General features: G+C 35.2%; 3 protein-coding genes across 3 annotated transcripts; all 3 read left to right on the plus strand.

Moving 5' to 3' along the window:
• Positions 1-261: 261 nt before the first annotated feature.
• LOC104768737 (laccase-12) lies at positions 262-2,918 on the plus strand. Its single transcript, XM_010492771.3, has 6 exons — positions 262-642; positions 747-898; positions 984-1,228; positions 1,332-1,460; positions 1,557-2,501; positions 2,603-2,918. Exons 1-6 carry the CDS (start codon positions 547-549, stop codon positions 2,731-2,733), a joined length of 1,698 nt encoding a protein of 565 aa, XP_010491073.1. The 5' UTR covers positions 262-546; the 3' UTR covers positions 2,734-2,918.
• Positions 2,919-4,027: 1,109 nt separating this feature from the next.
• Positions 4,028-5,806, plus strand: LOC104768738 (dehydration-responsive element-binding protein 2A). The gene is made up of 2 exons (XM_010492773.3): positions 4,028-4,202; positions 4,521-5,806. The coding sequence occupies exon 2, from the start codon at positions 4,547-4,549 to the stop codon at positions 5,540-5,542; it is 996 nt and encodes a 331-aa protein (XP_010491075.1). The 5' UTR covers positions 4,028-4,202; positions 4,521-4,546; the 3' UTR covers positions 5,543-5,806.
• A 5,554-nt stretch (positions 5,807-11,360) lies between these two features.
• Positions 11,361-12,492, plus strand: LOC104768739 (abscisic acid receptor PYL5). The gene has a single exon (XM_010492774.3). The coding sequence runs from the start codon at positions 11,699-11,701 to the stop codon at positions 12,308-12,310; it is 612 nt and encodes a 203-aa protein (XP_010491076.1). The 5' UTR covers positions 11,361-11,698; the 3' UTR covers positions 12,311-12,492.
• The last annotated feature ends 1,004 nt before the right edge of the window (positions 12,493-13,496 follow it).

Below are 13,496 nucleotides of genomic sequence, written 5' to 3' on the forward strand. Positions count from 1 at the left end.
AAAATACAATACAAGCTTTCAAGGGATACTAGATGGTAAAATATACCAGGGTGTATCATTTTTTAAATAACATCCAGAGTTCATTTATATGTCACCGAATCATTTAGAGGTTAGGTGTTTAATCTAATTTCTAAACTTACATCATGTTTTTGGCAAATGTGATTATGATCCTATGTGAATTAACATATATTTTCTGCCAACACTTTTGAGGTTGATCAACTCTTAAAATAGAAGAAAACTAACTAAACCATGATCTTCGATGAGAAGTGTGAAAAGAAGCAAAGAAAACATAGCCAACGAACTGATAAAGACACTTAAATATGTTGGTGACCGGTAATTTTGATTTTCTTTTGAATAATCAGCACCTAATTCTTCAAACTCTAAATAATGTAGTGAAAAAACTCCCATTTAATCTTTACTATAAAAGGGATCTTTCCATCTTCATAAATCTCACAAATCGTCCTCTCATATATTTTCTTCCTAATCACCTCATAAGACCTTAATCACAAAAAAAAAAATCAAAAGCTCAAAGCTTAAACACACTTGATGACGACCGTCCACTCATTCTCTTTCTTGTTGTTCTTTTGTTCCCTTCTCTCAGCTTCATCGACTATAGCCAAAGTTCAACACCATGACTTCGTCGTACGTACCTCAATAAAAACTGCATGTTCGTTAACACATAACTACATTCATTAACAACTAATTGTGTCATTATTACTTATTTGTATTGTGTGTAAACTATTTAGATACAAGAGACGCCGGTGAAGAGGCTGTGCAAGACCCGTAACGCTATCACCGTCAACGGAATGTTTCCAGGACCTACACTCGAAGTTAACAACGGTGACACTCTTGAAGTCAAAGTGCATAACCGCGCCCGTAACAATATCACCATCCATTGGTACATTACATTATATATATAACTCTATATCAAATTATATGTTAAGCTTTTTTGTTGATGTATATGATAAAATTTTGAAAAACAGGCATGGAGTGAGGCAGATAAGAACCGGATGGGCAGATGGACCTGAATTCGTGACCCAATGCCCGATCCGACCCGGAAAGAGCTACACTTACCGTTTCACTATCCAAGGCCAAGAAGGAACATTGTGGTGGCACGCTCACAGCTCCTGGCTACGAGCCACCGTCTACGGCGCACTCATTATCCAACCAACCCCTGGTTCCTCTTTTCCTTTTCCTAAACCGGATCGTCAAACCGCCCTCGTGCTCGGTATACACCATACCAGAATATTTTCCCTACTTGATCTACAAATTTAACAATTTTTATTTTTCAAAATCAAGATTTTTAATTGGCTATTTTTTTTTGTAATCAGGGGAATGGTGGAATGCAAATCCGGTTGATGTAATAAACCAGGCGATTCGAACCGGAGCTGCACCGAATATATCCGACGCTTATACCATCAATGGTCAACCCGGTGATCTCTATAATTGCTCAACCAAAGGTAAAAAAAAATAAAAACTATATAATATCCCTAATAACTTAACTTAATTAAGTTTTTGATATATTAATTTTTTTGGAATATTTGTAAAAAATGCAGAGACTGTTGTAGTACCGATAAATTCAGGGGAAACAAGTCTCCTACGAGTGATCAACGCAGCTCTAAACCAACCGCTATTTTTCTCAGTGGCTAAACACAAGCTCACCGTGGTTGGAGCCGACGCATCTTACGTCAAACCATTCACCACAAAGGTCCTTATGTTAGGTCCAGGCCAAACAACCGATGTACTTCTAAACGCTGACCAACAGCCAAAACGGTATTACATAGCAGCAAGAGCTTACCAAAGCGCCCAAAACGCACCGTTTGATAACACAACAACCACAGCCATACTCCAATACAAGAACACGACGACTTCTTCTCCACCAATCTTGCCGGTTTTGCCTGCCTTCAACGACACCAACACCGTGACGTCATTCTCAAGAAAGTTCAAATCTCTCCGTAACGTCGTCGTACCGAAAACAATCGATGATGGTTTGTTCTTTACCGTCGGTTTAGGTCTAGACAACTGTCCCAAGAATTTCCCTAAAAGCCGGTGCCAGGGCTTAAACGGAACCCGGTTTACCGCATCGATGAACAACGTTTCGTTTGTTCTACCGTCGAATTTCTCGCTCTTGCAAGCACATTCCAACGGCATCCCCGGCGTTTTCACGACTGATTTTCCCGCGAAACCGCCGGTTAAATTCGATTATACCGGAAATAACATAAGCAGGGCTCTGTTTCAGCCGGTTAAGGGTACTAAACTGTATAATCTCAAGTATGGATCTCGAGTTCAGGTTGTTTTACAGGATACGAACATTGTTACGTCGGAGAATCATCCGATTCATCTTCACGGTTACGATTTCTACATTGTTGGTGAAGGGTTTGGTAACTTTAACCCCAAGAAAGATACTTCTAAGTTTAACCTTGTTGATCCTCCACTTAGAAACACTGTGGCTGTTCCTGTTAATGGATGGGCTGTTATCAGATTCGTAGCTGATAATCCAGGTAATTAACAAAAAACAAACTATCTATTTTAAAACATTTTAAGAAATAGTTATAGTTGATTTCTTATGTTTTCTTGTTGGCTTTGTGTGGTAATGAAACAGGGGTTTGGTTGATGCATTGTCACTTGGATGTTCATATAAAATGGGGTCTTGCTATGGCGTTCTTGGTCGAAAATGGTGTCGGAGAATTGGAGACTCTTGAAGCTCCTCCTCATGATCTACCTGTTTGCTAGTTTCAATAAAAGGATACATTTCTAGAAGAATATATTCAGATTTTGGTATTGTTATTGTATTTGTCAGTCTGCGTAGATAAAAGTGTTGTATTTTGTTTCAATGTCGATCACAGATTATATTGTTTCTGTGTATGTTACCCCCAAAGAAAATTCAAAATTAATGAAAAGATGAAATTTTTCAGCTATGATCCGAACTGGACGTACTAATGGGTTTTTTTCAGCTTAATAACGAAAAATGGGCCTTAAAATAATAGAGCCTTGAATGAATAAGGCCCAAAAGCTAGTATTACTATTACGTAGGCAACTGCGTGGGTTTGCGTTTAGCGATGGCGTTAGAGACACGTAGTGGATGAAGTGGCCTTTGAAACACGAGGACACATGAGGCACATGCAAAGGCTATGTGACTGCTCTAATACTTTGCTTACAACTTGCAACAAACCATATTGTTTATTAATATATGGTAATGAAACCCTTGTCGCTCTGCTCAAAGTTAAGCCACCCAAGTTTGAGCTTCATCATTGGACACGTCTCTAGTCAGCTAATACTTTAATGTTTAACTGACCTTTTTCCATTAGACATTTCTGGGTCACATTTTGTCGATATACTCGTTATGAATTCGTTTCTATCCTTTAAAATTTGTCACTTATGAACTAAAAGCTGAATTAGAATTTGTAACTTACAAATTTCATGTACACTGAAAACGGTTGATTTTACAATATTGACCACCATCTTTGACCAGATATGTAAATGCTAGAAAAAAAAAATCAATTAAAAAGGGTTTTGTATAGGAGAAATAATATTTTAATGCAGATTAGTTATCACCCGTAGCACTGCATAGCACATAGTATTATAAAGTGATTTAAAAAAATGTTTTAAAAATGTGGCAATGGACCAAGAAAAATCGAGAAAGAGCAGATGTGACGATGATCTGTTGTCAGACTTCATAAATCTGGCAAAAAAAATACATTTTAAGAAGGTTTCTTTTGATTTAAAAAATGGTAAAAAAAATGAAGATATTTTAAAAATGGTTAAAATAGTAATAAAAAATAAAGCCGTAGGTCTGATGATCTTATCCATTTACTCAATTAAAAAAAAAAAAAAAATTACTTACCCGTATCAACAGCGTGTTTCGAGAAGATTCGAGACACTCGTCGTTCGCAGAAGATGTCTAAGCAATGATGTTCGAATCAAAGACAGCCACGTCACTATTAGTAACCCAACAGATTTTAATTAAAATAATAATATAGAATAATCTAGAGAAGGCTATAAATATTCCTCGATACTTGCCTTCTCTTAAGATATTTTTGATTTCAGCTAAAGTGAAAGAGAGAAACAACTCAAAAACAAGAGCTTTACAATAAGAAGAGATACGCGCAAGAACACTTAACACACGGAAGCGATTTATCTCGATAAAGGAAGAGAATTTGATTTCGATCAAGCATCTAATTTTGAAATTTCGTCCCCAATAGGTACGTTTATTTCTGGGTTCTTACTCAATTTCTTTGATTTTTCCCTAAGTTGTTCTTAAAGAGTGCTCTGTTTTGTGGTTAGATGATAAATTTTAGGGTTTATGTTTGGCTTTTAGGCTTTTTTTCCCTGTTAGCTTCGATTTTGCCTTTTGGGTTTCTCTGTAAATTAAAAAGTTTAGGTTTTTGCCTTTTGGGAAGCTTTAATCAAATTTTAGGAGTTCGTATGAATTCAATTCCTAATTTTGAGAAATTTGAATGTAAATTAGGTTCTTTTGACTAAGCTAGTGTTCTGATATTAAAAAGTGTTGTGTTTTGTAGATTGTGTTGTTGCTACTGAGAAGAAGATGGCAGTATATGATCAGAGTGGAGATATAAACAAAACTCAGCTCGATACATCGAGGAAAAGGAAATCGAGAAGTAGACGTGATGGTATCACTGTGGCCGAGAGGTTAAAGAGATGGAAAGAGTATAACGATACTGTTGAAGAAGCTTCTACCAAGAAAAGGAAAGTACCTGCTAAAGGCTCCAAGAAGGGTTGTATGAAAGGTAAAGGAGGACCTGAGAATGGTCGATGTAGTTTCAGAGGAGTTAGGCAAAGGATTTGGGGTAAATGGGTTGCTGAGATTAGAGAACCTAACCGTGGGAGTAGGCTTTGGCTTGGTACTTTCCCTACTGCTGAGGAGGCTGCCTCTGCTTATGACGAGGCGGCTAAAGCTATGTATGGTCCTTTGGCTCGTCTTAATTTCCCTCAGTCTGATGGCTCTGAGGTTACGAGTAGCTCGAATCAGTCTGAGGTGTGCACGGTTGAGACTCCTGGTTGTGTTCATGTGAAAACTGAGGAGGCAGATTGTGAATCTAAACCATTTTTGGGTGAAGCTAAGCCTATGTTTCGTTTGGAGAATGGTGTAGCTGAGATGAAGAAAGACGTCGATTGGCTGTCTGAGGTTGAACATAACTATTGGAGTGATGTTCTGAAAGAGAAAGAGAAGAAGAAGGAGCAAGAGATTGTAGAAACCTGTAAGCAACAGCCGGATTCGCTCTCTGTTGCAGACTACGGTTGGCCCAATGATCTGGATCAGAGCCACTGGGATCCTTCAGAGATGTTAGATGTTGATGAGCTACTAGGGGATATGAAAGGCGACATGTTTACAAACTTGAACCAGGACCAGTACACGGGGAACAATGTTGACAACGGATCATTCAAACCCGAGAGGAGACAAGGCGGATTTAACTCGCTGCAAAGCCTTGACTACGGTTACGGATTACCTCCGTTTCAGCTTGAAGCAAAGGATGGTAATGGGTTCTTTGACGACTTGAGTTTCTTGGATCTGCAGAACTAAACTCAAACACCGGGATGTAATTTGTTATTTGCCGTAATCCCATAATGACTGTTGATTCTCTATCTTAGTTTTAGTGATATAGAGAGAACTTCAGAAGACTGAGAGTACCACGTTTTTTCATATAAAAGTGAACTGTACATATCCTCCAATATGACAACAGAGAAGACAACTATAGTTTGTTAGTCTGCTTCTCTTTGGTTGTTCCTTGGTTTGGTTTTTTCTTATGTTATACTGTATAATAGTTGGAATAAACAATATTACACACTTGTGAAGCTTTATTGACTCGATTACTGAAAAAATTTGTTGCTATTTTGAGATTAGTATTGGGGAACGCATATGCCTCATATTGTAAGAGCAAAAAGGGTAACAGAGTACAGCCAAATTGGTCAGTGAAAGAAGATTGGTTAATAATTGAAACCCACACGCGTATTTGTTGGTCTAGATTTCCTTGAGACAGTAATTAAATTACAACATTAAGCAAAACCATTAGCGGCTCAACCAAAAAGGTTAGCAATTCTCCATATAATAATATCTAACGGCGTGGCTGTCACCGTCCATGGCTCCATGTACGTTCTCTGTTTGTGGTCTTTTTCATGTTTGTATCCGTATGGTAATGAATATTGTATCTCATACATGAAACATATTTAATTGTTCAATTTCTTAGGATGAGTTCCATCGTAAAAGTACTATAAATTTTCAAAGAAAACAGAGTAATACCAAAATGGAATTATAATCGTAGTAATCGTAATGAACTTGTAAAACAAAGCAGATAATATGTAGTGTGGTTAATTAAAGCATTTGTTTGCCCAAAAAGATAAATCAATACCTTAATAAGTCCAACACCTGCATGTAACAACAAGCACCTTAAGTATCCAAGTACCAGTCACAGACTAATAAAGTATAATCTAGTTATAATGCCAACCTAGACGAAACTTCACAGGTGACTTTCGTACGTTGGAATCAAAAATCTCTTCATTCTTCTGAAGCTTTAAATTATAATGGACACTAACCTGCACTCAGAGTCAGAGACAATGAAATGAGCTCTAACTTAATAGTCTTGGTGCTCGTAGGTACCTCTTATTATACATTTTTTTGTTCAGTTCCTATCCAATATGAATCTTTGGTGCTCTTACGTCCAAGTAAGGCATTATTAGTTAGTTGGCTTCCTATCCAATGCCAATTCTTTAAATACCCACCCACATTCTTATCACACTGCCACCTTGTTGCATAATCTATGACATTGCAGTAATCATGTGGTGATAGCATATGTATGCAAGTTAGGACCTAAATGCGCATACCCTTTTTCTAGGATCAGCTTTCTTGCCGTTAGGGTTGCCCATGCATAACTCTTCAACAATGAGCCCATCTAGGTCTGGCGTTTGCTTCTCAACACTACTTGAAATGGCTTTACTCTCCACTGTAGCCTGTTCTTGCCCATCTAAGTTTATCTGTCGACGGATTCGTCCATGCCTCCATGGAGAAGTTGACAAGAGCAGCTTGCAGAGGCGATATATTTATAATCAACTCTTTTTAAAAGAAAAAAACAAAAAAAGAGACATAATTAAATTATATTTGAACTTAAAATTGTATTTGCTATTTCGATCAATTTGGTTATTTAGATTTAAAAAGGTTTAGAAACAGAAATAAATTTTGGTCATGCATAAATTTTGACCTTGAAAATTCCATTTATCGTCACAGTTTAACTAAACCACATAGACCAAAATATGTGTGAAAACATTTGGCCCTTTAGACCATCCACAATGGCGTGGATTTGGCCCGTCCCCAATATTTATTGGATTTAAATTTAAATGAAAAAAGCCCAATATCTGAAAAACGGTTCTTATTTGGGGACGTTTTTTTACCGTCCTCTTCGCCACGTGTAGCCGTGTGATTTGTTCTCGAATAAGCTAGGTCTAAAAAAAATGTATTCGGGAGACAAAATCATCCCGAGTTCTTTCTTCTCCCTCTTGACGGCGACCACGAAGGCGATTCGATCCTCCACGACGTTCTGTTCTTTTCACCGGAAAATCTTGCCAGATTAACGAAGCCGATCTTCTGTCGCATCCGAAGCCGGTCCGATCTTCAATACCTAAGACGTCCGGCGGTTCGATCTTCTCTCTCGAAGCGATCTGTCCCTGTCACCCGAAGCTTGTCCGGCGGTTCGAGCTTCTCTCCCGATGATATCCGTCTAAATAAGGTTAGTCTTCTTCCCACTACATGAGATTTAACCTTGATTGGCGCCGATTATCGAATTAGGGTTAGGGATTTGGGATTATCGAATTAGGGTTAGATAATTAGGGTTTGCGAATTAGGGTAATTGAATTAGGGTTATTCAATTAGGGTTAATTAATTGGGGTTATTGAATTAGGGTTATTGATTTAGGGATATTGAATTAGGGTAAATGATTTAGGTTATGTTTCTTTGGTGTTTTTTTTGTTTTTTTCATTTGTTCGATGGATCGTTATGTCTCTGTGTGAAGATCGAGTTGTGTCTGTGTCGTTTGTCCTTTGCTGTAGTTGTTGATCTTATAAACATGTTTGTGTCTTGGTCAAAAAATTTTTAAAACATTGAGTATCGTTAAACTTTGGTTTTTTTTTCTTAAATGTTAAAGGATCATCATCTTTGTGTCTCGGTCTATTTTTTTAACATTGAGATAGGTTAAATTTTTTTTTATCAAGGTTTTCAATTTGGTGATTGTTGTGTCATTCGTATCATCATAAATTTTTTTACATTGTCATTGGTATGGTTGGTAAAATGTTTTTGACATTGATTTTGATACAACTTTTGGTTGATTAAGATAGTCATTGTCATTCGTATGATTTTTGGATAAATTTTTTTAACAATGTCATTCGTATGATGTCTCGGTCTATTTTTTTAACATTGAGATAGGTTAAATTTTTTTTTATCAAGGTTTTCAATTTGGTGATTGTTGTGTCATTCGTATCATCATAAATTTTTTTACATTGTCATTGGTATGGTTGGTAAAATGTTTTTGACATTGATTTTGATACAACTTTTGGTTGATTAAGATAGTCATTGTCATTCGTATGATTTTTGGATAAATTTTTTTAACAATGTCATTCGTATGATGTCTCGCATTGATTCGTATGGTTGTGTTTTTTTTTAGGTTTCTCATTTGGTAGTTGTAATGTTTACTTGTAATAAATTGGTAGCATTGTTGTGTAGTTGTTTGTATTTAATTTTAGTGTTGTTTGTTCATAGTTTCTTGTTTAATTTGGTAGTTGTAATGTGTACTTGTCATAAATTGTGATTAGACATTTGTTGTTTGGTCTTTAAGTTTTGATAGTTATTGCAAGTAAGGTTTTAAACCATAAATCTCTTTCATTTATCTTCCCTTTCTCACTTGTAAATGATATTCACTTCTCTTCTATACTCGCATCTCTTATCTTCGCATTCCTTCTCTTCTAATGTTTGGAGCTCCAGGTACTATGAACGATCTTAATATTCTTGATCGATCTAATGTTTTTGATGACATAATAACCGGTCAAGCTCCGGAAGTCAACCTTGTTGTCAACGGAAGGGAGTACAACTTGGCGTACTATCTCACTGATGGTATTTATCCAAATTGGGCAACTTTTATTCAATCAATCCGACTTCCACAAGGTAGGAAAAAATCTCTCTTTTCTAAAAAACAAGAAGCTGTTAGGAAAGATGTTGAGCGTGCCTTTGGAGTCTTGCAAGCTAGATTCGCCGTTATTAAAAATCCGTCTCGTTTATGGGATAAAAACAAAATGGCAAATGTAATAAGATCATGCATAATACTCCATAATATGATTGTCGAAGACGAACGACATACATACAGTTACCGAAACATTATTTCTGAATTTCAACACGGAGAACATGTGGATCAAACATTTACCGTTGGTGCCGCCGGTGTGGGTTCAAATATCAGCAGTACGATTACTCGTCAAACAAGACTTCGGGATAAACAAGCTCATGATCAACTAAAACATGATTTGATTGAGCATATTTGGACAAACTTTGGACATCTTCCGGATAATGAAGTTTGATTTTAAAATTTCTATGAGTTGAATAAAATGTTTGTTTTGGTTTTGATGTTTTTATGTTATATTTTTAATGTTATTAATTTCTAAATTGTATGTTTTTGTATTTTCTTTCTTTAAATAATTAATCTTTAAACTTTCAAAATAATATTATTTTATTTGGGGGACCAAACCCAAATACACACCAATGCTCCTACTAAAAATAAGAAACCCTCAAAATATTAGTATTAAATGTGGGGACCAAAAAAAATCCCACACCATTGTGGATGGTCTTAAATTTGTATAAACTCAACGACTCCCAAGTAACATACACGGTTGTCATATATTATAAAATATATTTTGTAAATTACTTAATTGTACTGCGTAAGTCTTACAAATAGCCTGATGAAACTTGATGTAGAGTACCATACCCATGTGGGCTATTTATATGATTTTTTTTTTAAAAATTACAAAGTCGCGATGCAACAACCTTTGTACTATATGATGTATGAGAATATAATATTAAAATGGCAACAAGAACAAAAGAATTTGAAGAAAATCAAGAAAAAAGAAAATGAAAAAAAAGGAAAGGATAATCTTTCTACCTAAACTAAGTCCAAAGAAGTTTGCAAGTTGCAACATCCACTTGCAATCCATCCGGCGTAAGCTCTTTGATAAGGTCTCACCTTTCCTACGACTCTTTCTCTCTTTCTCTCTCTCTCCATACATAATAATATAACTCACATCTACATACACATTTTATGACAAACCCATCAACATCTGTGCATGCACGTGTGCTCATGCATGTATGTAGTTTTATCCTTAGCCATGTCCATGTCTATCTTTACTCTATGAATCAATTTACGACAGCACATTCCCACATTCGCGTTTATTATTCCCTATATTTTACAGGTGATATTCGTATAATTTCTAATTATCACAATTTTTAGTTTTAAATATGTTTATCGTAACACATATTTAACACATTTCATATATATGGTTCTTTTATCCACTTTAGCTTACCCAGTATCCACTTTGATATCTATAATTTGACTCTTTTAAATAGATTATTTTGATATACATGTGTATAAGTGTATTGCGTAACTGCCTTCTTCTTACATTATTTTACTGTTAAATATACATATATAAATATTTATTCCGGTATATATTGATAATAGATGGTATAGTCTAAGATATTGAAGAGAAGTGTTGGTTAACTTTAAATTATTTTTTGTTTAATATAATTAATGATTTCATTATAGTATATATATATATATTTTTAAAAAATTATATATATATATATATATATATTAGATAATTAGACATAGATATAATAAATTTTAGCGATATTATTTGAAGGAAGTTATTCAAATTTTAAAGAAAATATCGTGCATGCAATACATAATTTATTTCTCATAATTTGATAACAAAAAATTGTTATTTCTCACAACTTCTACTTTAGTAATCTTGATAATAATAACAGTAAGATAGTTTACTATATTAACTAATGATTTTTTTTAATATTTTAAATGTAACTGAGATAAAAAATTTTCTTCTAAAAGCACTTAATTTATTTATTTACCGGATTAGTTAAACCTTGTAGATTTTTTTTAAAAAAAAACATAAAACATTGACATGGAAAATGTGGAATCTATATAGACTATAAATTTATTTGATGGTATATTAAAGTTAATGAAGGAGGCATCTGGGGAAAAAAATCATGGAACATAAAACTGGTACAATGTATCATATACATGGTCACATACACATATATATATATGCATACACAACTGTGTCTATATACATACAAACACAAAAGCCTTCACATCCCCAGCTATCTCTATCCATCTATCTATCTATCTACAACTTATAATAAAAGAAACACACAAATTGTTCATATCTTATTGTTATTCTATATTATAAAATAAAAATTAGATGATCGATCATACTTTTTTAAAAAATTTCTCAAACAAAACCAACTTGACAACCGACAGCGAACAAGATCAAAAAGCTCTCTTTCTTTTAATTTCTCATCAAACTTAAATTCTCTAGCTCTCGATCGCAATATATACTATAGGGGAATTCTTATATTTTCTCTCAAAACACACTAAAAAGAAAAAGAAAAGTTCAGAAGGAGAGATCATCAATCATCATGAGGTCGCCAGTGCAACTCCATCACAGCTCAGACGCTACAAACGGCTTCCACAATCTCCAGCCTCACGATCAGAGCGATGGTCCGATCAGGAGAGTGTGTCTCACGCGCGGTATGCATGTGCCGGAGCACGTGGCGATGCACCACACGCACGACGTTGGTCCGGACCAGTGCTGCTCTTCGGTGGTGCAGAGGATCCACGCGCCTCCTGAGTCCGTGTGGGCTCTCGTGAGGCGTTTCGATAACCCGAAGGTTTACAAGAACTTCATCAGGCAGTGCCGTATCGTACAAGGCGACGGTCTACACGTCGGAGATCTCAGGGAAGTCATGGTTGTCTCCGGGCTTCCGGCTGTGTCGAGCACCGAGAGGCTAGAGATCTTGGACGAGGAGAGGCACGTGATAAGTTTTAGTGTCGTTGGTGGGGACCACAGGCTCAAGAACTACCGATCGGTGACTACGCTACACGCATCGGACGACGAAGGTACCGTAGTGGTTGAGTCTTACATCGTGGATGTACCGCCGGGGAACACGGAGGAGGAAACTGTAAGTTTTGTTGATACTATCGTCCGGTGCAACCTCCAGTCTCTGGCTAGAAGTACCAACCGGCGATAATCCCACATCCTTTATTTTTATTTTTATTAATGCAATTATGTATGTATGTATCTATTTTTTTTTTTCCTATTAATTCCTTAAGGAAGAAAATTTCGAGTTTCTTATTTTTTTTTTTCATTTCTTTAAATAGATATTTTGGTTTAGACAGAATGTGGAATTTAATTGGATTTCCTTGGGAGCTAGATTTATGTTGGGACTATCGAAATATATGTTGGGGGGAGATTCACAAAAAAAATATGGATTTTGGAGGATGCTGTGGGTGGTACATAATAGCAATTTGAGGTCATGAATCTGTTAAAATGATATTAATCACTTCGTTGTTTTGTACATGGAATCATAATTTTGTGACTTGTTGTTTTAATTTTTCTTGTTTCTTTTAAATCTTACTCTTATCCATTTTTGTGGTTTATAAATGAATTTGCTTTAAGTATTTTTGCATCAGTACGTATTGTGTAACATATAATATTCCGAACCAAGAATTAATCAAGGCAATAACTGTGCCACCCTCCAAATAATAAAACTCATATAGTATTCATTTAACTTGAAAGTTTTATCGTCATCATGGTCATATTTAATTTTTAGTGAAAGTATATTCGAATTATCTGTCTATATACATCGATCACACAAAAATATTCTTGTAACAATTTATTAAAGGAAAACTATATAAAACCAGATAATGGATTCACAGCAAATAAATGAAAGTATTTTAAACATGGGTAAATGTATGAAAGATGAAATGTATGTAGATGAAACCAGGCTAAAATACATCGATCACACAATGTATATGTAGATGAAATGTATGAAAGATTCACAGCAAATAAACAAATCTTAAAGGAAAACTATATATAAAACCAGATAATGGAATTTAAAACCTGATTATTAGCATGTGCAATTAACATAAACATAATACAGTATATAGGGCTTAGACCTAAAGCGAAAAAGAAAAGAAAAGTAGACGTGCTTAAACTATAACCAACTTGTTATTTCATTGGCTACTAGGCTGGTCAAGTGGAGATTATTTCATATTTTATTCCCCCGTTTGGTTGTTTTAAATTAATTACAACCAACCTAGTGGGTTTATATTTAAGAATTCATATGTTTTTGGTCTACGATATATATATTTTTTTTCATTTGGTGGGTTGCTATTTCTTAATTCGTTTGTATATTTCAAAATTTTTATTTAAGT

The sequence above is a fragment of the Camelina sativa genome, chromosome 20 (assembly GCF_030686135.1).
Source record: "Camelina sativa cultivar CO46 ecotype springtype chromosome 20, ASM3068613v1".
Lineage (NCBI taxonomy): Eukaryota > Viridiplantae > Streptophyta > Magnoliopsida > Brassicales > Brassicaceae > Camelina > Camelina sativa.